General features: G+C 43.1%; 1 protein-coding gene and 1 long non-coding RNA gene across 2 annotated transcripts in view; one reads left to right on the top strand and one right to left on the bottom strand.

Annotated features, from left to right (window-relative positions):
• LOC139823628 (uncharacterized) overlaps positions 1 to 26,936 on the top strand; it is a 310,568-nt gene that overhangs the window by 144,904 nt on the left and 138,728 nt on the right. The gene's annotated exons all lie outside the window — the stretch shown is intronic.
• On the bottom strand, positions 19,578 to 25,412 carry LOC139823651 (uncharacterized). The gene is made up of 3 exons (XM_071796175.1): positions 25,141 to 25,412; positions 24,803 to 24,995; positions 19,578 to 21,740 (listed from the first exon to the last, which is right to left on the bottom strand). The coding sequence occupies exons 1-3, from the start codon at positions 25,410 to 25,412 to the stop codon at positions 20,151 to 20,153; spliced, it is 2,055 nt and encodes a 684-aa protein (XP_071652276.1). The 3' UTR covers positions 19,578 to 20,150.

Below are 26,936 nucleotides of genomic sequence, written 5' to 3'. Positions count from 1 at the left end.
CATACGTAATTCACACCACACAATCACTAAAGTAACACAGCGAAAACGCGTTCGTTACTACGGATCTCTGAACGATCAGATGATCTCCTATAATGTCTTTTGTTTTCACGTCGCGACTCGCAACCCACTATCCTCCTTACTCTACTGTCTCACTCTTTTTACGTATTGTTTCATACTAGCTCATGTGTGTATATGTGAAAGGGTCTTGCATACACACATCTCTAAAATGTATATTGCAGTATTTAGTGTGCAATATTCCTTTGTACTTATTTGCAATAAGTTTCGCGTTGTTATTATAATGTAGACCTCGAATCAGAAATGTTATATTTTATTTTGAATTAAAACGTAAATGCATCAAATAAGGAATAATAATTTCGTTACTTTTTCCATTATGCTAAGGAAAAACGTGATTGACTATTTATTTCGATCAACTCTTACATGTACAGTATTACTTTTATTCCTATCGTAGTATTCATGATAATTTCGGTGAATAATATTTTTCTATGCTAAATGTTTGGAGCGATCAAAACTGAATGACAGCATATTCAATAACAACAAAAATAATAATAAAGTTGTAGGATCGATCAAAACTTATTTTTTATTTTTGATATTGTTTGAAACGTACAAGTTCGCGCAGGAACCTGAGCTCAAAAATTATAGAAAAGGGAACGATACCTTTCTTGTTGTTATGTCGGTAAAGAGATTGTGTATTTTCGTGGCAGTTATGTTATAATCAGCGAATTTATCGGAATAAAATGTTTTACAAAGAACACATAGCATAAACACAAAATCAGATAATGTTGAATTATCCTTGCATAATCCTTTCTCATGTTTCACGACAAGAAGTTAATCTCTCATCAAGATTAAGTTTAAGAAAACAGAAGTCTGTTATTTTTGCATCTCAACCAGAGAAAACAACCAAGTGATCTCAACCTTTGTGTCTGTTTCAAGAAAGGATCATGCAAGTTAAACATATGATTCAAAACGCACATTACATAAATATAGCAATATTATACAAAGCATAAATAAGTTGAAGTACTGTGTCAATTAGTTATTCGTCGATAATAATTCATATATATATATCTCACTTAACGAGTAAGCAAATGAACATATGCAAAGTAAAGCATTTGAGAGAATGTTTAGGCTTATTTAAATATTGTGTGAGATTCTATAACTTCAATATAATGCACTTTTTCTATTAATTGATACAGTAACTTCCGTGGTAATTCAAGTTATATAAGTATTTCGAGTAATAGTATATATAATTCGATAATTGAAGAGCGAACTCAATTAAATGATAATCAACTTTTCGTATGTAATACGGTGTTTCGTAAACGTTAATAGCTGGCAAATAGCCACGGGTTGAATCGCAATATTCGTTAAGATAATATCGACCATGCGTGAATATCCGAATCACGCGTGCATCGATAACGTAAGTTAAATTACTACATATCAAGAATCAATTACTTTATTCGCGGGTTGCAACCATTCAAAATGACTTTAAGTTCGACTGAGCTCAGACCGATAATTAATTCCGGAATATTTAAGCAGCGATGTAGCCTTTCTGCGAGGATGTAATCCGTCGCCCCGTGAGTTATGCGAGGATGCTATCCGGCGTCGCCCCGTGCTTTCTCGAACTTTGTAATCAGACGATCGCATTTTATGATGACCTTGCGTTCATCATAATCCGCTTGAGAGTTGCCGATCAATCTCGTAAGTGATCTCTGATTTACACGAGTTCGATATGTTACCTGAAAGCATCCGCCGTCGTTATCTATGGATAGGATGGTCATTGACCAAAACCGTGAGGGCCTGTGCAAAGGGCAAAATGGCCGCTTCTTTCCGTTTTTCCGAGGCCTCGTCGCAATGGCTAAGTTCGTCCTTCCTTCAGTCGTATATGTCGAGCGAGGTACTTTCAATCGCCTCTGAGCCGAGCTGCAATGCCTCCTCTGATGTTACGGAGACGTCCTCGTGATAGTCGTGATCTGTCTCAGATTCAATAGTCTGGCGGATTTCAATCGCGTAGCAATTAAACAAATATACGACGCCGTGTAAAGGAACGCGACTCTACGCCTCGCTAGCCGGAAGACGAATACCTTCCCGGCGGGCTTCACGTTCATCCCGATACGTTCACGCTTGCGCGACGTATCGTCGGTCCGCGCCTTTTTCCGGCGCTGGGGCGCAACGTGGTCGTCGCAGCGCTCGCGAAACACTTAACGCTAAAGATAACTAGGGAACTGTAACACCGATGCCATCTATGAGGATTCTACCGAATCGCCACTTATAAATCCACTATGCTTACAGATGTCTACACCTACACAATCTCTTCACGCTTTTTATTGCCCGTTTCTAACAGATATACTTCTTTCTTTGAGCTATAATACATATATACATATGTATGTACTACATACAAATAAATGTCTGTCTATATTTATTATCAAATCACTTACAAAAAAGTAAATATGTTTTGTACAAGTCTAATTGTTTTTTTCTTTTCGTATTTTTTTTACAAGAAATATATATTCCTTTTAATTTATGTACATATATTTGCATATATACTGCATGTTCCGCAGAATATATAGTGCATGTATGTGCACCACTTCTCACGTCCGGGAATGCAAACGCGCTGCCATCCATGAGTATAGTGGTAATTGGTTGCACGCGTCCCGATATGCGCGGTCAATGAGTGCGATTGGCGAGTCGCGTGTTACAGCACGCGAAAGCCGCAAATATACTGATGTTATATTATAAATTTTTACTGGATATTATGGAATAATTACGACCTAGCGGTAACCGTTAGTTACTATTATTCAATGAATGAATTATGAGCTGCCTTACATTTTATATATCATTGCACGGAACTGCAGGTGTATGTTATATGCATATGATACATGTGCGAAATATTGATTTGTATTTGGGAAAGAAATGATAATTTCAAGTTTATTTCTATTCAGTAAAAAATTAATATAGCTACCTGTTACAAAATAGAACAAGTATTGGGAAAAAAAATTCTACAGCGCAAGTTTTCATCCTGCGTTTTCGCTATTTCTGTTCTTGCTGTCAGTGCCATATACTACGTTTACGCGAGCGTTACTTCTGTAGTAACTTACGATATATCACTCGTTTACGCAGAGTAAATTATCGTAAGTTACTACAAAATCCCGTTTACGCGAAGGAATTATCATAAGTTACTACAGAAGTAACGCTCGCGTAAACGTAGTAATAGTGCACTGATGTATAACATACATCTTTATTTATTTTTACGCTATCGATTGCTCGTCAAGCATAACAAAATATAATAACAAAGCACAAACGAAACATAAGGATAAATGTATTTTTTTTTTATATTCCATACACGTTACATGTTAGTATAAAATATTGAAATTATGCGTGATGAGTTTTCTTTATTTGTTATATTATTTTTTTTAATTTACATAACAAATACAGAAAACTTATCATGCATAATACTTCAATACCCTTCAATATTTTAAATGTATACTAACAGTACAAATAAATCATCCAACATGTGGAGTATAAGAAAATACATTTATCCGTATGTTTCGCGCGCGTGCCCCTTGTTCTTATATTTTGTAATGCTTGATGGGCGATTGATAGTGTACAATTGAAGAAAGATGTTATATATCTGTGCACTGAGGCACTGACAGCAAGAATAAGAATAGTGGAGACGCAGGATCAAAACTTGCGCTGTGATACTTTTTGCTTCCTAATTTTGTAATATTTCGTAACTGATGTAGAGAGCTATGTAGATATGTTTATTATACAAGTAAATATTTCACATATGTATCATATGCATATAGTATGTACGTAGTATTTATATATGTTACAGTCAAAGCCCGAAACGCAGGCATTCCTAGGATTGACTAGTCAATCCTGGGGAACGACCAAGCGTCTTAGTCAAAGCCCGAAATAAGTTTTGCGTTTCGGCTTTTGACTAGTCAATCCTAGGAATAACTAATACGGCTAGTCAAAGTTAGAAGCTAAAGAAAAATTACTTCGGACTTTGACTAGTCGATCCTAGGTGTGGCTTAATTTGGACTGTGTGACTGTTAACAAATAAAATCAAGTTTTTTTTCACTAAATTAAGTTCTTATTGTTATTAATGCCCCGCGACGCGAGATATTAAACGTTAAAGTTGACAGGAATCAGGTTATGATTCCTGTCATACCGACGAGCTGTAGCGACTACTGGCGACTACGAACATGCCCTGTGGCCACATACGCATGTTCAGTGGCCGCACACGCATGCAAAACTGCGCAAATTTTAAATGAATCAATCGTGCAGAATAACTCAAGCATCTCGATTCAAGCAGTTAGGTCTCGCGCTGGGAGTTTCATTAGTTTAATTATGCGTGGGAAGCACACACACACACACACACACAACGGGGGGGTGCGAGGGGGGGCCTTTGGCCCCCCCTCCCTCGCACCCACCCCGCCGGTAGGCTGCGTGGACCTTGCTTTACAACATAAAGTACATGCTAAGTTGTAAAACGAAATTATAAAGCACATGCATGGAGGGGTGCAAGGGGGCTTACATGCATGAGCGCACGTGAACAAAAAGGCTTTTCTCCCCTGCACCCTCCCCCATGCATGTACTTTATAATTTCGTTTTACAACTTAGCATGTACTTTATGTTGTAAAGCGAGGTCCACGCAGCCTACCGGCGGGGTGGGTGCGGGGAAGGGGGGGGCCGAAGGCCCCCCTCGCACCCCCCCGTTGTGTGTGTGTGTGTGTGTGCTTCCCACGCATAATTAAACTAATGAAACTCCCAGCGTGAGACCTAACTGCTTGAATCGAGATGCTTGGGTTATTCTGCACGATTGATTCATTTAAAATTTGCGCAGTTTTGCATGCGTGTGCGGCCACTGAACATGCGTATGTGGCCACAGGGCATGTTCGTAGTCGCCAGTAGTCGCTACAGCTCGTCGGTATGACAGGAATCATAACCTGATTCCTGTCAACTTTAACGTTTAATATCTCGCGTCGCGGGGCATTAATAACAATAAGAACTTAATTTAGTGAAAAAAAACTTGATTTTATTTGTTAACAGTCACACAGTCCAAATTAAGCCACACCTAGGATTGACTGGTCAAAGTCCGAAGTGATTTTTCTTTAGTTTCTAACTTTGACCAGCCGTATTAGTTATTTCTAGGATTGACTAGTCAAATGCCGAAGTGATTTTTCTTTAGTTTCTAACTTTAACCAGTCGTATTAGTTATTCCTAGGATTGACTAGTTAAAAGCCGAAACGCAAAACTTATTTCGGGCTTTGACTAAGACGCTTGGTCGTTCCCCAGGATTGACTAGTCAATCCTAGGAATGCCTGCGTTTCGGGCTTTGACTATAACATATATATTATATATATTATATACATATTTTATATATATTATATAAAAGTATATATCTATATAATATATATAATAAATATTATATATATTTTATATACTTATATAAATATTGTATGGGAATTAATGCAGTACGAAGAAGCAGCCGCGACGCGTGAGTTACAGCGAAAAGCAGGGAATGATATTCTGTCTCTCGCTGTCCGCTGGGTGACGTAAAAGTATTCACACACACAGAGACGATCGATATATCCATGTGACGGAACGCACACAACCCGCTCGGTCTATCCGTGTGCGATACGCGATTGTCAGCCCAAGCCTGGCCTGGCGGTTTAGGAACCTTTACACACACAGAGACGATCGACCTATCCGTGTGACGGAACGCACACAGACCCGCTCGGTCTATCCGTGTGCGATACATGCTCAGCCCAAGCCTGGCCTGGGGCCCGATTCTGTAACTCGTTATGCTGTCGTTATGTGTTTATAACGACAGTTGCGCAGGTATACTATATAAGAAAAAAGCTGCGCAACTGTCGTTATGAGCACATAACGACGCATAACGAGTTACAGAATCGCACTGCTGGCGGCTTACAAGAAGACCCTACAACGTGATACAAATCGATTTTGACGAAACTTGGTAGAGCGATTGGGCTTCATGTTAGGTGATACAGGGCAAACGGAAAAGACGCACTACTCAAGCGTTTTTGAGTTTAGAGGTATTTTCAAAATTCGAGCGTGTTACATTTGTTAGCCGTTTTGTCGGCTAAAAGGGATCGGGCTCCGTTCGCGATATGAAGGATGAAGGAAGGCGTTATATTGAACCACTTTAATAAATTGAGTTGCCTTACACGAGTGTCCTTATTACAAGTTCCACTTCGCGTTTCGTTTATAGATAACTCGCAGGTGACTCGACGCGACAGCTTGATGGTTTCAGACCGACTGCCTGATTGTTCGATTCGGCGGTCTTACATCGGTTTCCGGTTGCTACCTCGGGATCGCTCGCGGTAGCATTAACCTCTATGGTCAGCGCTCGGCGCTGACCTTCGCGTCAGCGATATTGGTCCTCGTGGATGGACCTTGCTCTCTACGTTTCGTCGCTGGGGTCGAGTTTCTTTAACGCTTGGCAACTCGGTTGCCAAGGGCGTTGTGCGCTCACAACACCCTTCCCCCCGCGGAAAAAGAAAAACGTAGTTTTTCGTTTATTTATGCGTCTTCTTTTTCCCTGAGAGGTTACAATCTGATTTTCTTATGTGCTATTTTTACATGATTGTTTTTTTTTTTTTTTGTTACAAAGTTTTAATGGCCCCTTCTTTTTTTTATTACATAAATGATTACGGCTATGATACTTATTACTATTACAATTGTGACCGTGGAGCCTATGGAATATATAATATTTTTATTCGTGATTATGCTGGGTTGGTTATTTTCCATCTCCTTTTGGATTTCTTCTAAACTTAAACTTATTTTCATTAATTCTGTTGGATCTTTGATTATTGGTTCCAGTTTTATTTCTTTATCAGATTCTATTTTATTATTTACCGTTATACTTTTTCCTATGATGTCTGTTATATTAAACTCTGGTAAATACATTTTTACATATTTATTGTAAACTCGATTTGTTGTCTCTAAATATATATGGGTGTAGTTAGTTTACAACTGTCGCGTAATGTTATTTTTCCGGTTTTCTCTATTTTTATTTTAATTTCCGGCAATTCGTTACATTGAATTACTATGTCAATTGTCTTTGGGGTGGAAAATAACCATGTCTGAGGCTCGGATACTGCAATCCAGAATGTTACATTTGATATAATGTGACGTTGCTTACGATTTTCTATGTGTGTAGACGTTTTTACAAAGAGCTGTATTTCGGTCGGTGCATTCGCCGTTATAAAATAGACAGGGAGGTTCTGAGCGCAGGTGAACTTAGTATTTTCTTGTGTACATTTATTTAAATCGTTTTCCTTTAATATTACATAGTTGTGATTTTCTCGATTTATCCCTAATAGGGTGTGAGAGGGTTCTAGGAAGGTGAAAACGTTGTGGCTATTGTGTACTGGTACAGGTGTGATCTTTATTATTTCATACATTGGATACGCTATTAATGGGAACGCTAGGATAGTGTATATGTTCGAATTATCATAATACGCGTTTACATCTAGATATTTTTGGATAGAGTTCCAGTTTTCGGCTTGTATTTTAAATGGGAAGTTTAATCTTCTATCTATATGTGAGGTCGCTTCTCTTAGTTCTACGATTATTTTTTCGGTTGGGAGTACACGCGTTAATAAAATATTGTGTTTTGCGTAAGTCAAGTAATCCGTAATGTCATTTATGTCTGTCGTGAGGTCATTTAAAATAGCGGTTAATACTAGTAGTTGTTCGTCGTCTATTCCCTCTCGGTATATGAGCTGTTCCTCTAGTTTTCTCGTAACGTTAGCCATTAAATTTTCATTATATGAAAGTGTTTGTTCTAGTTTTTCCATATGACCTATGGTAGCATTAATGATTTTTAATTGATTTTTTGCTGCGTGCTGCAACGTTTGTTGTTGATTATTTAGTAATTGTATTTGTTCGTTTATTATTTTCGCGTCTTCAGCGTCCATAGTGCCAAATAATGTTTTACTTATTTGACCTACAGCGTCGATCAGGCCTCGTTTAATTACTGGTGATCGGTAAATGGTTCGTAGTTGCTCTAGGTTGCGTGTCGTTTTACTATTCTCTCGTTTAATGGTCTGGAGAGTGACTTGGCATGTGTTTTTGACGCTTCTGATGGCATGGTTGCAGATTTCTTCGATGCGCGCTAAATTTTCCTAGAATTGTTGATATCTTATGTTTAAGGCGGTTACGTCTATGCGTATTGCCATTTTCCATGTTGCCTTCGTTTGCTGTAGTTGTCCGATTTTCTCATAATATATGCCGGGTTCGGCAGTGAACGCTGTCATCTCGTACGGTGGCTGCTCCGATATCGTTTCCTTTGCGAGGTGTAGGATGATAGCTAGCCTGTAATATGAACATGTTCCTGGAGGTATTCTATTTATCTTTTATTTTATGCTGACTTTATCTGTCAGCAAGTGTCATTTCTTTTTTACGTAGCGCGTTTTTGCGTTAGTCTACTGCTATTCTTCGTGCAGTATCTAACGCTCCTCTATTGTGAAGTTAAATTATAAGTGCTAAAATGAGGTGCTTCAGGTGCAATCGTTTCTTCGCACCGTCCACGTGCGATGCCTGTTTACGCACATATTGGTTGCGTGTGGCTCAGGCTCCCCGCGCCACTGAGGAGCCAGCGTCGCCAGATTCGCCGCCTCCGACTTACGAGGAGGCGGTTCAGAGGTACATGCTGATCTTTCCTTTACGGATAACCCTAGACGTGGCCACCGGGCGGAGGGAGGTCTCCCTCGTGCGGCGGAATAATTCTTAGGTAAGTACTGTTAACTTTCGTCTCTCTCCTTTTTTTTTTTTTTTTGCTTATCCTGCTTTTGCTTTGCCGTGTGTGCTTTATTCTTCGACTAGCGCTTTCAATCGGTTCGCGTGAACACGTAGCATCTTTCGCTTGATTTTAATTGTGTAGTTTACGTCGTTATGCTTTTCTAAGATAACATATGGTCCTACCCATTGCGAGTCGAGCTTCTTTGAGCGTCCTCGTCGTATTGTTTCATCGTAAAGTAGCACTTTATCGCCTACTTTAAAAGTTGCTTTATTGATCTTTTTATCGAAATGTAATTTCGATTTTGCTTTTTCATCTTTCGTATTTTCCCTCGCGACTTGATTCGTTGCGCGGATCCGTTCGCGTAGTTCTTTTGCGTAATCATCATACGAATATGTTAGTTTCGGCGGTTTTGTTAGGGCCGTTGGTAGGTCAGGTCGGTGCCCGTAAACTAATTCGAATGGCGTGAAACCGGTAGTAGAGTGTGGCGTAGTGTTATACGTAAACATCGCGTAAGGGAGCCATTCGTCCCAATCAGTTTGATCTTCGTTAATATAATGCCTCAAGTATTCGGCTAGAGTACGGTGCGATCTTTCTAGTGCCCCGTTACTCTCTGGGTGATACGCCGTTGTTTGTATCTTCTCAATTTTCAATAGTTTGCACGTGTTCTTGAATATTTCGCTTGTAAAGTTCGTGCCCTGATCTGTGAGAATCTTTTCTGGAATTCCGTGTTCTAACACGATTTTTGTTACGAATACTTTGGCGATTGTCCTGGCTTCTTGATTTTCGATCGGTATCGCCTTACTAAATTTCGTTAAATTATCCTGAAACGTCAGAATATATTTGTTTCCTTGATTTGTGACCGTAAGCGGACCGACGATGTCGAGGGCGCATTTTTCAAACGGTCGTTCCGGCGTGTCTGTGATTACCATTGGCATCTTCGTTTTTCTACTTAGCTTGTTTTTTTGGCAGTGTTCGCATCTGCCTATGTAATTTTCGACATCCCTCGTTATACCTTTCCAATCGTGTTGTAGTCGGATTCGGTCTAACGTTCGTACGACTCCTTGGTGCCCTCCGATAGGCGAGTCGTGATACTCATATAATATCTGTTTCTTTTCCTCCTCCGAGTATTCTCGAGGTGTATCTTCTTCTTTTTGCTGTGTCACATGCACAGCTGACGCTTCTGTTATCGGGTTTCTACTCAATGCGTCGGCGTTTAGGTTGCTCTTGCCGGACTTGTGTATGATTTCATAATCGTACTCTTCTAATTTAAGCCTCCATCTAATTAGTCTTGAACCGGGGTCGGTGACATTGAACAGCCAGATCAATGGCTTATGATCAGTTATTATTTTAAATCTGACGCCATAAAGATAGGGTCGAAAATGCTTGACTGCCCATACGATGGCTAGCAGTTCTTTTTCCGTCGTGTTGTAATTCTGTTCCGCTTTACATAGTACTCGGCTGGCGTACGCTATCGGTCGGTCTTCGCCGACTGTTCCCTGTGATAGGACAGCTCCGATTGCGAAATCGGACGCGTCGGTCGTCACTATAAATTCTTTATTAAAGTCGGGATAATTCAACACTGGCGCGGTTGTTAATTTTTCCTTTAATAATTCAAACGCGTTCTGTTGCTCTACTGACCAAGTGAACTTTTCTCCTTTTCTGGTGAGCTTGGTCAATGGCTTAGCTATCTTCGAAAAATTTTTTATGAATTTTCGATAGTACCCGGCTAGGCCTATAAATGACTGTATATCTTTCACTCTTTTAGGGGTCGGAAATTCTTTGACGGCTATTAATTTCGACGGATCCGGCGAGATCCCTTTTTCAGAAATCACGTGACCCAGATATACGACTTCTTTGCGTAGAAATGCACATTTGCTCGGTTTCAACTTTAAGTTGTATTTTCGAAGTCTGATTAGCACCGCGATTATTCGTTTGATATGTTCCATTAGTGTCGCTCCATATATGACGATGTCGTCGATATAGGCGAAACATCTCAGCCCTAGTAGTCCGGCCAGCACCGCGTACATTAGTCGCTGGAATGCTGCCGGTGCGTTTTTCAAACCGAATGGCATGCGATTGAACTCAAAGTGCCCATCCGGGGTGGAGAAAGCTGTTTTACTTTTATGTTTTTTGTGCATAGGAATTTGGTGATACCCCGAGGCCAAATCTAGCACGGTGAAATATTTCGCGTTACCTAACTGGTCTAGTATATCAGTTATGTTCGGCATGGGGAAAGATTCTCCCAAGGTGAGATCGTTTAGTTTTCGAAAGTCGATAACCACGCGAAATTGCACTTTTCCGGATGCGTCCGGTTTTTTAAGAACGACTATTATCGGCGCGTTCCAATTACTCGTGCTTGGGCTGATTATGCCATCCTCGAGCATCTTTTCTATTTGTTTTTTCACCTCGGCCTTATGCTTCTCGGGTAACCGATAAGGTCTCACATTCACGGGCGCGCTACCCGGCCGAGTATTTATCTCGTGCTCTATTGCGGTAGTCGCGCTTAAATGGTCGCCGTCTATGTAGAATACGTCAACGTAATCATCACATATTTGTTCTACGGCTGCTCGCTCTTCTGCATTTAAATGGTCGAGCTGTACTTGCTCGCGTACTTTCTTTTGTCGTTCGGCGACGGTCTCGCGCTCGTCGCTCGCGCGTAATGAGAGAACGTCCGCGGTGTCGGGCGGCGGCAAGTCTTCTAGGGTTACATACGGAGTGATTATCTCCACCGGCTTGTCAGTCACATTCAACACGCTAATCGGACACTTAAATTCGACGGGCTGCACTAGGCAATGCCCGATAAAAACTCCTGGAGCGGGTTCGCCGCTTCTCACTATGCCGACACGATTATGATCAGTGACGGCTTCCACGATTGTTTCACTGTGAGGCGGAAGTCTTACCTTGCGGAAAGGTCGTAGCTTAAAAGAAGTCGAGCCGATTTTTAATCGTTTTTTCGAGTTTGAGATATCCGCTTTGTGCTTGGTGAGGAAATCGTTTCCTAAGATGCCTTGGTATTCGATTGGAAAGTCATCTTTCACCACATACATCGTATGGCGAATCTTTTTATCTCTGAGGTTCACAGTGGCGTTTATTTTCCCAATCGTATGAATTTGGTGTCCGGTTACGCCTACTAACGCTAACCGTTCTTCCTTTACCATTGTTTTTCCTTTTAAATTTCCTACTTTTATTAACGTGAGGGTTGCGCCTGAGTCTAGTAACAGGTCCATTTCCCCCTTCTCTGCCTCCTGCACGGGCAGTGTCACTAAGTCTAGCGGTCCTTCCTCATGCTTCTTACTTATCTGTGCAACTCGATAAGTCTCGGCGGCGCGCGCTTTGCTTCTCTTGGGCTTCTCATCCTCCTCGCTGCTGCTGCGGGAGGATGCCTCTTCGCTAGATTCCTGCGTCTTTGTCTTTCTGACAGTACTCACGGGCGTTTTCTTAACTGCTTCCGTTTTCGTTAGGCGCGGTCGCTCGGGTTTTGGTCGCCCGGTTAACGACCAGCACTCGTCGCGCTTGTGCCCTGCCTTCTTGCAATACGAGCACTCTATCGTGTTAATGCTAGACTTCTCGGCTTTCGGCAATGCATATCTGTTTGCGTGACGGCTCGTACGGCAATCTCGCGCGTAATGACCGTTTTTTCCGCACTTGTGGCATTCTACCGTTTTCCCTGCGGTTCGCGCATTTATCGCGGGATATTTATTCTTTGCCGTTGCCGGTGCGTTCCGCGGGGAGGGGCCTTTAACTCTCTCCTCCGCGCTGGCGCCTGTTATCGCTTCTTGCAGGCTCTGGTATCGCTGCGCTCTCACTAACAATTTTATGTCATCATGTAATCCAATTTGAAAATTATGCAGCGCTTGAATTTTGATATTATCTAGTATGGCCTTTTGCTGTTCTTGCGTATGACCTTTGCCCTCTTCCATTGCTTCGTAAAGCTCGCGGGCTAATTTCTCGACGCGCCTACCGAAGTCTTGCGCGCTCTCGCCTGGCTTTTGCGTTAACGAATTAAATTCGAGCTGCAGATGCGTCATGCAGCGTTTCCCTAGATATTCTGACTCGAGCTCGCGCTTCAATTGGTCAAAATCGCGTATGTCGCGTGTATCGAAGTCCGTCATTGCCTTCCCTTTAAATTTCGTGCACAGAATAGCTTCGAGTAGCATCGACTCGTCGGTCGGCTGGATATTCTTCATTGCATACGTGCTCGCGTTCACGAATTCACGGACACGTTCGCGCGACTCGCCGTTAATCTCGGGTATCATTGCTCGTGCCTCTTTAAAGCTGAGGTACCCGTTAACTAGACCCGGTTGATTCCGGACGTCGCTATGCGTTCGTCCATATGTGACATCTAAAGGGCCCTGACTACGTACGCGGCGGTCTCGCGTGTCGGGATCAAGTGATAGCCGCTCCTGTCGACTATAAGATTCGCGCGTGGCGGATTCCATCCTGCCTACGCGGCCCTGTAACTCGCGAAAAGCGCGAAGAAGTTCGGCCGATCGGTCGAATTCCGCAGCCTCGACGCGGTCCATGCGTTCTTGCATGTCGCGCATTAAATTTACTAAATCGGTTATCACTGCGTCCGGGGCTCTCAGTTCTCGTTGCGTCGGCTCCGGGACTCGATTTTGCTCGTGTGTCGCCGGTCGCCTGACGAGTGGCCTATTTTGCGCCATTTCGGCGTCGCCTTGTTCGGTCACCTTGGCTGGGTCCGTATTTTCCTCGCGGTTCTCTCGGGTAGGAGTCGCGTTTCCTGTATGACTCATCCCGGCCTCCGCGGAATTCTCGTCGGGAACGAATATACTGCTGTCGTACGACGTGAGAGAAAATTCGCCTCGTTGTGACGCGTGGCTTGGCGCGTCGTCGGAGACGTCTGTGAGTGAGCCTGTCTGGTCGTTATCGCGATTTGCGTATTCGCCTACTACACTCGCGTCTACCTCGTCGAACGGAAATTCGCGTTCTACAATGACGTTCGGAGATAGCACGGGCGCTTCTCCTTCGGCAAAACGTGACTCTAAATTCAAGCGGACTTGGTCTAGTCCGTCGGCGGGCCGGTCTGACCCTTCGCTTTCGGCGGGCCGGTTTAACCCTTCGCTTTCGGCGGGCCGGTTTAACCCTTCGCCTGCGGATCGCGTCGCGCGCACGGGATTCTCGAGGTTACGCGCGGCGCGTTGCGCGGACTTGCTATGTATAAATGACGCTTGCGGGACGGGCGGCTGTCGGTTCGGGTCGTCCGACATTTACTTAACGCTCGCGGTTACATAAATTTTCGCACTTACAATATCGCCGCGAATCGCATGTTGCTGCTTGGCTGCTTCGCCTTGCTCCGCCTGATCGGTCCGTCGGGCCGCTTCGCTGCTTGGCTGCGTCCCTGCGTGATCGCTGCGTCCCTGCCGCGCTGCTACGCTGCTTCGCTGTGTCTCTGCGTCGCTCGGAGTCGGTGATTCCGTGCGGTAGGTCGTGGCCGTCTCAGGTGTCACTTCTGCACTCGCGGCTGCTACCGTCTTTTCGCTCGGGTCTCGGCTGGCTTCTCCTCTCCGGGATATGTTGCCACCAATTGTTAGTCGAACTCGTTCTTGTTTCAGATGCGTGGTTCTTCGGCAGTCCGGTCCTTCCTGGCGAATCGATGGAGCAGATCCCACCGCTGCCACCAATTTGTTAGCCGTTTTGTCGGCTAAAAGGGATCGGGCTCCGTTCGCGATATGAAGGATGAAGGAAGGCGTTATATTGAACCACTTTAATAAATTGAGTTGCCTTACACGAGTGTCCTTATTACAAGTTCCACTTCGCGTTTCGTTTATAGATAACTCGCAGGTGACTCGACGCGACAGCTTGATGGTTTCAGACCGACTGCCTGATTGTTCGATTCGGCGGTCTTACATCGGTTTCCGGTTGCTACCTCGGGATCGCTCGCGGTAGCATTAACCTCTATGGTCAGCGCTCGGCGCTGACCTTCGCGTCAGCGATATTGGTCCTCGTGGATGGACCTTGCTCTCTACGTTTCGTCGCTGGGGTCGAGTTTCTTTAACGCTTGGCAACTCGGTTGCCAAGGGCGTTGTGCGCTCACAACACAAGCTATTTCAATAGACTAAATCTTCAAAGAACTCGTGGCTCAGCGGCAGCGTGCGAGACTCGTAAGTAGTCCCAACGTTGCTAGTTCGAGTCTCGTTGAAGTACTTTTTTTTACAGTAAATGATAATAATATTTTACACAAAATAAATGTACATTGAAGATAATATGTTTCATTTTTTTATTTATGACAATAACTACAGACTTGAATGTAATAAATGTATATGTGCGTATAGGTGATTGCCGTATGTACACATATAGCCAATACTAATAAATGTAAAATTGTTATTTAGAATTATATGTATATATATAGACATATATGTATACAGAAACTAATATAAGGCTGTCAAAGACCTAAGCTTGGATCACATAGCTTTTGATTCTAATTGATTGTATATCGTTACGATCCTATTTCTCTTATTATTGTTATTTAGAATGTTTTAAAATAATGTATAAATGTAAAACACATTTTATTCTCGGAAGTAGATGGTATTGTAGTATATATATACTGCAGAATATTTGTCATAAAAAGAAGCAAAAGTGCAATAATTTTCACGACATTTTACGCATTTTATAAAAGCTGTGTTTTTACATGGTTACAATTGCATGGTTGTTTCAAGCGGAAAACATGTTTCGTCACTTATAAATACCTCCCTATCATTTGTAGTTATTGTCAAAAAAAAATTAATAAAACATATTATCCTCAATGTACATTTATTTTGTGTAAAATAATATCATTGTTACTGTAAAAAAAAAGTATCTCAACGAGACTAGAACTAGCAACGTTGGGACTACGAGTCTCGCACGCTCCCGCTGAGCCACGCGCTCTTTAAAAAACTAATCTATTGCAATGCTTATAAGACGCTCGAATTTTGAAAATGCCTCAAAACTCCAAAACGCTTGAATAGTGCATCTTATCAGTTTGCCTCGTATTATCTAACATGAAGATTAATCGCTCTGCCAAGTTTCGTCAAAATTAAATCGTATCACGTAGGAGTATCTCCTTGTAAGAGTTGTAAGCCGTCAGGTCAGGCTTGGGCTGAGCGCGTATCGCACACGGATAGACCGAGCGGGTCTGTGTGCGTTTCGTCACACGGATAAATCGATCGTCTTTGTGTGCGTAAACGCGTAAAGGCTCCTATACAGAAAACACCTAGCCCCATGGCAAAAAACGACGCGATTCATATTACACTTTACTCTTACTCTGTTCTATGATTTGTTTATTCTTTCTTCGTCCTGTTACCGCATTTTTGCTTTATCCACCTTGCACAGTGACCATCTTATTTTTATTACAGATAGGCATTGTATACCAGCAGTTTTGCTGGCGCCTTACCTTTTGCGTGTCCAATATTTTCATTTATGCTCTTCGTGATTGCCCGATTTATCATAAATTACTTTTGCATGTAAGCAATAAAGATATTATTATATGGCGCGTTATAAAGTAATGCATTGAGCCGCAACAATAGTGAATTCAACGCAAATCGCGTCGAGCGGAAGACTAACTCGCGCTATCGACGATAAATAAACGTGTTCATAATCAAACGGCCAGCAAGAATTTGCGTAGTCGCGGTATCGGGTCATCTGATATCGTTATAATTTACATCGATGGACACAACGATCGGCGCGCTCACACGCTCCGCGCGGACGCTCTTATCCTCGCGATACCGGATTACAAACCGGAATATCGTTACGTCGGCTGAGAATTATTCTAGATAACGTCGCGCGGGCATCGCGCGGTGGCGAACGGTAAAATCCAGCGTTACGGGCGAGGATCCTGGACGCGCGCAAACGACCAGCGCGGATACTTGCATCCATCAGGCAGCGGCGCGGCGGCTCCCCTAGAACCGTAAAACCCGATTGCATCTATTACGCTAATAGCGATAATAGCTCGTTTCTGCGCGCATGCCGACAGGAAAGTCAGCTGTCTCCGTTAGGCGATACAGCCCGGGACGCTTATCGAGAGAGGCACCTGCTCGGCTCCGGGTGACCTAAGCGAATCCGCGCGCGGCGATGAAGAATGCCATCGATCAAGTATGCGGTATCGGTGTGCGAAAATCGCCGCCTGGAATTTCCCAGTCGGCATTCAGCACGGTAGGCGGTAGAGACCTTTCAGCCGCGCGTACGAGATTTGTGCTTGCGAGTCATCCTGGAACTGGCCGCGCACTGTATAATATACTAAAATATTATACTATACTAAAATATTCTCGAAAATATTAGTAGTTAAAATGGTACTGCCTAAATAATTACAACTGAAAAATGTCAATAACATCCTATTTTACATTATTATACATTTTTGTAGTAAATAATAAATTATTGTACACCTTTCACTAACTTGTATGGATGATTGTCATCCACAACGCACGTATCGTCTTCGTAGTTTTCTATGGATGTGTGCGTAATACAAAGCTAAAGACACGAAGACAACTTAGATGCGAGCTTATCTTACTTCTAAACACTGACAAATCGACTCGTCCAAAATCGTCTAACAGAGACAGTGCAAGGGCCAAATTATCGAGCGACACTTTGCCGAATGAAGCGAGTCTCATTGATTACGCCAATACGCCTTCATCGTTATTACCAGTTTCAGCCAGCGCGATAACCGTAGCAACAACTACGTGGTCCAGATCGAGATACGGGAAATACGGGCAAGTACAAAATTCAACAACAAAGCAGCAAGCACGATCCAATCGGAGGTCAGGCGAAACATGATCAGCACCTGCACAATGTTAAATACGAGCCTGGTTGTCAGAATTCGCAACAGTATACCAAACACGAGCAACAGCAGCAACAGCACGAAGGAAGATTGTCGAACAAGTACGATCACAATCCAACATTCAAGCACGATCCTTCGAGTGCTGACAGTCAGTATAAACCGGAGTATAAGTCTGAGTCGAACAAGTACGAGAGCAGCGGCCAGAGCAAATTCGAGATGGTGTCGGCCAAATATGAACCAAATCCCGCGACGAAACATGTGGGCGATCATGTGGCCGCCAAGTTCGAAATCCCCGCGAAAACACCGGACAGGCCGTTCGAATTCGACAGGCCGGTGTCGAAGAGCAGCGACAGCGAGAGGAAGAATTTCAATGAGCCGCGAATAGAAGACAAGACAAAACCCGCATTGCCGCTGAAACCGAGCAAACCGAATCCGCCACCAAGATTGACTCATCATGAGAAAATTGACGTGCCGTCGTCCGACCGGACGCGGATGATTTATGCTGCTATTACTTTGCATTCACTAATATTGTGATGTTATCAAATAATGTGTCATGAAGAACTTGAGACATGTGATTACATTCAGATAATGACCAACGTACAATTCTCATTTCTCATTTTACATTATTCTGTATTGTTTATAATGTTTCAATAAGATACATTTCTGTTGTACATTGTATATTGGTTGTTATCTGATATAACACTGCTAAATAACATATCTTACTCCAGCTATTCATGAATCATTACTTGATAACATAAATTGTAACATTGTATAAATTATAATAAAATAAGAAAAAGATGTTATTCTTATTATATTCTAATTTGTAAATAACCAATGTACAATGTACACCAGAAATGTATCTTATTGAAACATTATAAACAATACAGAATAATGTAAAATGCATAAGAAACGCTGGACATATAAGAAATGCTGCAGAATAATAATGAGATAGAGATTTGTACGTTGGTCATTATCAGAATGTAATCACATATCTCGAGCTCTTCATGACACATTATTTAATAATATCACAAGTCACGTAACATTGTCAGAAAATAAATTTTTTATTGCGGTGCATATTCTGCACAAGTCTCTATCTGTCAGATACTACGTTTACGCGAGCATTACTTCTATAGTAACTTACGATAATTCCTTCGCGTAAACGGGATTTTTTGTAGTAACTTACGATAATTTACTCCGCGTAAACGAGTGAATTATCGTTTACTACAGAAGTAACGCTCGCGTAAACGTAGTAAGGGGGATTTTTCGGGCGTCCTCGGGTGAGGACTGTTATGGTGCCTTATACCTCCGGGTAATTGACACATCGGAGCGTAAACGTAGTAAGAGTCATAAGAGGTTATAAACACGCGGTCGAGACGGCCGCGTGTTTCTAACCTCTTCTGAGTCTGACAGATAAGACACTAGTATGTAATGTAATGTCTTCATCGACATGTTCGGCAGCGACATCTCTTTCAAAATCGCGTAACTATTCTTACATGCCACATTGCTCCTCCACCTCTTTTCTAGGCTAAAATTTCTGGATTTGCATTCCTTATCAATAATCTTTTTTTGTAGGCTTTTATTCTTAGTTTCAATTGCACGATATTGTTCTTACATGTTGTCCCTACGTCATGCCGGTCTAATTTTGTAGATACTTATTGTGGAATTTTTATACAAAGCAAATATTGTCGTTACATATACCAAAAATTAACAAAAATATTAATTTTTTCTCGTTTTCGATATAAATTCGACCACCATGACGTAGATTTTGATGCGTACTTTAATTCTAGACAAGAAATTTGCATTTTTATAAAGCCAATTAAAAGATTAGTGCCAAAAAAAAGCCGGTATTACAGACGGCTTTAGGATCCCCTTAAAATCGAGAAATTTCATTTCCGAACGAAAATTTTGACACTTAATTATTATGATAAAAATGGAATCCCTCATACTCCTAAACACCAGTAACGTTAACGCCGATTTTCTATTTAAATTAAAGGGTTAGTCTACCCTGGAGAGCAAAAAAACAGGCGAATTTTCAAGAATTAATTTCAGACGAAATATCGGTGATAAATGAATGTTTTTTTTTTTATTTTCTTTGTTAAAGTTTCGAAAACATGTCCAAATTTTTCTGCGTTGAAAAATTTCAAGATGGCGACGAGGCACTCCTTCGCACGCAACCATGTTTTTTAGAGGTGGTCAAACGGTGTACATAGTTTCTGGAATGTGGATGGTCTGAAACAAAAAAAAAAAATATAGTCATAAACTATATTGTATTGTCTTCGGTATGACCGAGCGTTTTTTCTCTCCTTGTTTTTGGCGTCAAGAAAAAAATTCCTGAATTTTTCGCTGCATTTTTGGACCCAAATTACGTGTTATTATTATTAATAATTATTGAACAAAATATTATAATGAAAAAATCGTCGGTCATACTGAAACTACTATTCCATAGAATATGTGTACCAAATTTGAAGTCGATTCATCGATTAGAATTCGAGATATCGTGTACACCGTTTTGAAAAACATAGTTTTGAGAAAAACGCGTTTAAAGTTTCGGTACTAGTTTTTTGAGTGAAAAATTGCATTTTAAGCGTCTTACCGTTAATCAGCCATTCCTGCGTCATACAGTAAACCTTCCACCTCGTGAAAATTCTCTTCGAGAGCCGATTGTGCTGTTCTTTTATTAATTCTTTCTTGTTTGGAGGTCTCGAACGACCGCTTGTCAGCAATCGCAATTCGCAGCTCATCCGCTTTCTCGCACATTTCGAAGGCATTTAACCCAATTTGTAAGTTCAGGACGCCCATCATTTGTAGAATACTCTCGTACCCGTGATTAAAAATGCTTGCTGCAAAATACGATGCCACTTCCACGGTTTTCGCGCCACTAAATACTCGTTTCGGAGCAAACGACCATATCATAGCGTTGACACTCTCGTTGGCGTTTTGGGTGAATCCGCCGACACATCGCGATAATAAATTGTCGTTGCTAAGCTCCTCGTATATGGGAGTGAGGGCCTTTATAACATCATCGGTGAGAGCCGGTTTATGTTTGTAAACAGCGAGTTTATCCTTCGCTTTTGCTTGCTGCCAGGTGCACCAGCTGTCTTTCCCAGGCGGACAGTTATCATGCTGTGGTTTTTCATCGGTCGATGATTTATGTTTCAATGTTGCCCAGATTTCCTTCTTCATGTCCTCCGCGGAATTTGCGTGTCTTCGTATTGCCAATCCGTAATAAATGCTCAGCTCGTCAATAAATTTCGCTGTCAGTTTGCCTTTTCCGCCGAGTCTTTTATCTTTTCTCAATTTCCGAAGCCTCGCCCCCATTCGTTTTTGTACATGGCCAACACATTCCTTTTTTATTATAATAAAATCGTCGCCATACGGATGAGATTCGCAAATTCCTTTAAATGTTTTGCAGTCTCCATCACCGACATACGCAGAATATTTCACGTTGTACAATTCCTCCGATCTTTTGAATATTTCTATGGCAGCGTCCACCTCCATTTTTCCGGCACTTCCCTTGTGATTGGCACTGCACTCCTCTGCATGAGTTTCCGACCATTCCTCGAATTCCAATGTGTTTAGTTTTGATTTCCAATACTCGCACTGTTTACAATACGAGCATTTTACCACGAGGTCAAGCACTTTTTCAGTGTAAGAGCCGATCACAGTTGTCACGCCTTGCAGCGACGAAAAGCCGCGTTTCCTCCATGTTCCGTCGCCAGAAACTGTTAACCCTCTCAATTCGGCTCCATTTTCGGCATTTTCCGTTAACTGTTTTTCTTCAGCAGCGGCTACAGAAAACAGTTTAGTGGCAACGGCTTTCGACGCACAATGAATATTACTCATCACCTCATAATAAACGTTTTTGTGGAATATTTTCGGGAGGTCCATTAGACCACAGAACTTTTTAATGCCATCGTAACCGATTCCAAGGAGTCTCATAGCGAAAGTGATGCGCCTGTTGACTTCGTACGCGGTATTTATGAGCGGACAAGAGAGGATGTAGCGTGGTTCACAGTTGACGCAATTGACCACTAATTTGAATCCAAGTCCGCGAATACTTGATTCGGAAAAAGTAATATTCCCACCGCATTCTTTGCATTTCACCATTTCACTCAACGTTGAAAAAAATGGTAAAAACACAATCAAACGGTATCCGTAGCCAGCATTTACAGGCACTTGCACTTCCTATAAGTCACTTTGTAATTTTTTCGCGGAAGCACTCGTCGACGCGGTTTCCTTCTCGAACATATTTAGATTTGATGGTTTCGGTCGTTTTTTACTTCTTGAAGGTCGTCCACAATTTTTACGTGAACCCTTTCTCTCAGAATACGTACGCTTCATTTTCCGACAGTTTTCGAATTTCTGCGATACGTTCGACTACACGGGAAACGGCGAAATGACGACAGCTGTTCGAAACTATGGCTATAAAATGATGCAATACTGGCGTGCTGTCTGTTGAAGAATGCTTCTGACTGACTCAAAAATATTTTTAACGACATCTGTTGGTGTCGTTAGTGTATTAGAGAAATTCAAAATTGAATGGTAAATCGTTATGCTGTATCCGCCGAACAGGTAACGATTTGCAGCAGATAGGCGTTTCGGAGCACTCCGGAGCGCTTGGGTAGGAGCTCGAAATTTCAATGAAAACGAGTTCTGGCAGGTATAAGACCTTTTGTCCCTTATTCTAGAGGGTTCAAAGGATTTTTTAAGCCACTAAAAAAAAATCGATTTTTTTGACCATTCCAAGGTAGACTAACCCCTTAATTAAACTAATAAACGAGATTTAAAGAGATTTATTAAAACTTTTCATTTACCTTTCTTTAACGCTCCAAGAAGCTTTCTATTTTCACCAGGGCCTGGTGAAAATGAAACGTAAACGAAGCACGTAAGAAGCGGAAATTGAGACATTGGAGCGTCGAACTGCTTGCAAAAACCCGTACGAATTTTGACCGCGCACGTAAACTCTGCATCAGTATACCTACGAAAAATGATAATAATTTTTATTTCTGTAATTGTTTATTTACGAAATATTTATAACAATAAAATAAAGAATGCTCATAAACAAGATGATATTAGAAATTCGAAACCTCTTAAATAAAGAGAACACAACAATATCAATACGCGAATTAAAAAGTACCAATTTATTTAAACAATAATTTGTTATTAACAAACACATATATTAATGATAAAAATTTCCAATGCTATATTATACTTTAGTGAAAGTCCTACAATATATTTCCTATACACTCCTATCTTATTCCCAACCATTCATGAGATATAAAAATAATAAAAATCTTATTATATATAAACAATTTAATTTCATTGATTTCCTGTACTAATGAGAATGCTAACCATTTCTACCTGCACGATACATTATTAACAAGATATTAGAATCATTATTACCACTGCTAAAATCACTTTTATCAATATTATTATTATTAACAAAATACATATATATATACTTACTAAAATTAATATAAATCTCGAGCGTCAAACGCTGAAGCGCCAACCACGAACCTGAAAAGATAGAATTATATATGCGTAGCATAAGGAACGCGAATCCGAGCGAGATGCGAGTATTGTACGATCTGAAAGAGAGAAAGAGAGAGAGTCAGATATACCATATTAACTGTTAGACGAAGAGAGCAATATCTTTTATACTTTAGACATGCTAATAATGACTTTAATTGTACTATTGAATTATTCTACTGTATGTAAAGTATGTCTGAAAAAACTTAAATAATATTCAACATATATTTGCACATTTTAAAATTCAAATATTTAAGATTTCTTTATGATAAAAGTCATACTGAGATTTTATAATGAAAGAAGGTATCGCTCTTACTACAAATCGCTGTCAGAATAGAGAAAAGAAATAGAATTCAGATGAGTCACCTGTATGACTCATTCGAGTGAATCTAGTCCTCGCATAGACCATATATGGACATGTCGAAGCAGAGCGCAACGCATGACCATATAAGGTAATGAATTTCAAGACACCACCCTATGACTCATTGCTGGCAAGCGAGCCACACCACTAGAAGTAGACTCATATCCGCTAGACAACGCCCTATGACTCATTGTAACGAGGTGCGGTCACCTCCCACTACCGTTTCCAAAATTGTATAAAAGCGGAATCTTTCACTCTCTCGACGGAGAGTGTGGAACGAGCCAGGAAAGGTCACATATCTTATACTTGTTCCATCCTCCCACATAATCCACTTGTATCGTAAAAGTTCTACAATAAATATCATACTCTTTTATATCAAAAGAAAGATAAAGATTATTGAATACCTACCTTCGACGGACCCAAGGAGCTATAATCTACATCGCCGATCACCAGCTAATTATCCTGGGGTTTTACCTCCTTAACTGCAAGAAAAAGAACCCATCAACGGAGACGTTCTGCCGGATCGAGCCACCTCGCATCACCCAGGACGTCACAGGAGCTCGAATGCCCAGTGGCCTAATCGTCCGGTGGGGGCGTCAAGTTTCTGCAACCAGCGGAGAGACTGGTGGTCGGTAAGTACGGTGAAGGGATACCCCTCCAAGTAGTCCCGCATGGGGCGGATCCCCCAGATTACGGCCAGGCATTCGAGCTCGGTGGCGCTATAATTCTGTTTGGTCTGGTTGAGGGTGCGGCTCGCGTACGCGATCACTCGTTCGCCTTCCGGGAAATTTTGTGTCAATACGGCCCCCAGTCCGGTCGCGCTGGCGTTGGTCTGTAGGACAAACCGGCGTGTGAAGTCGGGGCAGGCGAGGACCGGCGCGGTCGTCAGGGTCGTCCTTAGACTTTCAAACGCGTGCTCTTCTTCTGGTCCCCAGGCCCAACGTGTTTGCGAGTTAGCGCGGTAAGTGGTGCGGCGACGGTCGCGAAGTCCGGTATGAACCGTCGGTACCATGAGGCAACACCTAGGAACTGCCGGATCGGTTTCACGGTCTGCGGTCGGGGCCATTGAGCCACGGCTTTAACTTTTTCGGGGTCGGTGCGGATCCCCTTGCGGTCGACGATGTGTCCCAGGTACTGTAATCGGTCTACACAAAATTTACACTTATCCGGGTTGAGTTTTAGATTCGCGGCGCGGAGGCGGCGAAAAACTTCCCGTAATGTTCGCAGATGCTCTTCGAACGTTTCGCTGATTATTATTATATCGTCGAGATATACGAACACGTGAGGTTCTAGCTCCGGTCCGAGTATCGTGTCGAGGAGTCGTTGCGGGAGCGGAGTGCAGGCTGAACGGCATCACTTTGAAGTGAAAGAGCCCTTTCCCGGGTACGGTGAACGCGGTTATTGGCCGGCTGGACGGCATGAGAGGGACTTGCCAGTAGCCATTTTTAAGATCAAGGGTCGTCAGGTACTTGGCTCCGCGTAGCTTATCTAGGGTGGCGGTAATCTGCGGCAGCGAATACGCGTCAGGTTCAGTCGCATCGTTAACTCGTCTAAAATCGATACAGAATCGGTATTTTCCATCCTTTTTCTGGACTACGACCACGGGGGAGCTCCACGCGCTATGCGAACGCTCTATTATATTTTTTTACTTCGCCGTCGATGACAGCCTGCATGGCCGGATTGCGGGGTCGGTACCTTTGCTTAATCGGGCCGGCGCCTGGTTTGAGACGGATATCGTGAGCTGTACGGTCGGTGGGCCCGCGTAATGCCTCGAAGAGTGGCAATTCTTTCTCGAGGAACGCGCGTAACTGCTCCTTTTCCGCTGGGGTATGCGGTGCTATCCCTTTGGTGGCGGCGTTCTCGGGGGTGTGTTGCGGGGTTGCCGGGTTGGCAGGCGACGGTATGGCGCGCCCGAGTTTGACCCAGAAGTCGACCCCCAGGAGGAGGGCACTCGCCAGGTACGGCATGATTGCAAACTCGTGCCAAATGGTTTGGTAGGTGGTTCGGATTGGCAGGCGGACGCGGCTGGGGAGGGTGATATGGTGGCCATTGGCCAGTTGTACTCTTCCTTCTACCGGAAGGATTTCGAACCCTAGGTCCCGGGCGAGCTTCGCGGTTTCCTCATTGACGAAGGAAATCTCGGATCCCGTATCTAATAGCGCGGAGAGTGGCTCTTCGCTTAATCGTACGTCAAGGTGCGGCCGGGGAAAGAACCTTACGGCGAGGACCGGGGGCGGCCGGAGTTTCCGCGGTCCCGGCGTCGTTTCCCGGCGGTGGATGGCAGTCCTTGGTGAGGACCCCATCCTTGCTGCACTGGGAACAGAATCTTCGGGCGGGTCGGCGGCAGTTGAATCGCGTATGCCCCCGCTGCTTGCACCTCCAGCAGCACTCTTGGCGGTTATACACGACGGCGGTAGTCGGCGCGTCGTGGACGCTGGCTTTTGCGGGGGCGCGTTTCTTCCGAATCGTTTGCAGTCTCTCGTATTCGGCCGCTCGCTGCTGGAGGTCGCGGGGGCTGTGAACGTCGCTTCGCCAAATTCGGTTTTGATAGTCAGGGTGTAAATTCTCGTATAACTGCTTTACTTGTTTCTCGGTAGAGTATCCCTTCGCCCGTCGCATCAGGGCGAGCATCTGCGTCGCGTACTTTATATAGGGTTCCCGTCTCTGTGCAGGCGGTCGCGGATCTCGTTGACTAGTTGCAGTCGGTAGCGTCGCGGCAGGAAGGTCTCTTTGAAGTCCGAGATGAAATCCCCCCATGATAGCCGTCGCGGTTGTTCCGGCACCACAAGAGGGCGTCGCCTTTCAGGAGTTCGGGCAGCCCGCGGAGCCAGTGGTCGTCCGAGAATGCGTACGCGGCGCGGAGTTCCGATCCGTTCTAGGAATGCCTAGGGGTCTTTCCCGTCGAAGTGTAGGCCCCATTTTCGCATTTGATTCATTATCTCGGTGGTGGGGGAAGCGGGGTTCATCGGGCGGTCGGCCTGAATTACTGTTACGGGGGATAGCGGTGTTATTGCGCCGGGCACGGTCAGAGTTAGCGCGGGGTTGTCGGTCGCGTTCGCCTGAAATTTCTCGGGATTGGCGTCGATAAACCGATTTAAACGGCGGCGCAGATCGTCGATAGTGCCCTCGGTGTCGAACCCGAGCGAGTTTAGTTCGGTTATCAAGTCGGCTTTATTTAGCCTATAGTAATATTCCTTCATTTTTCCCGCGTCTTGTGTCTTATCTTTTCGATCGAGTCCCTGTTTGGGCGCCATGAAACAACCTGGCTTCTGAAGCGCGGATTCGCTCGCGGCTGGTCAGGGTTCAGAGTAGGCGCGGAGGAAAGACACACGACGCGGTTTTCTGGATAATAGACAAAGATTTATTCTAATATGTACAAGCGTCGTAAAGATTTCGACGGAGATATTTGCAACGAATACAGTGACGGCGCGGGATATTTACAAAGGCTTGAATCGCGGGTGGAACGGTAATAGCGATTTATACAATATAGT

Source organism: Temnothorax longispinosus, unplaced genomic scaffold (assembly GCF_030848805.1).
Source record: "Temnothorax longispinosus isolate EJ_2023e unplaced genomic scaffold, Tlon_JGU_v1 HiC_scaffold_15, whole genome shotgun sequence".
NCBI lineage: Eukaryota > Metazoa > Arthropoda > Insecta > Hymenoptera > Formicidae > Temnothorax > Temnothorax longispinosus.
Note: the sequence above shows the minus strand (reverse complement) of the source record. Positions and strands in the feature narration are given on the sequence as shown.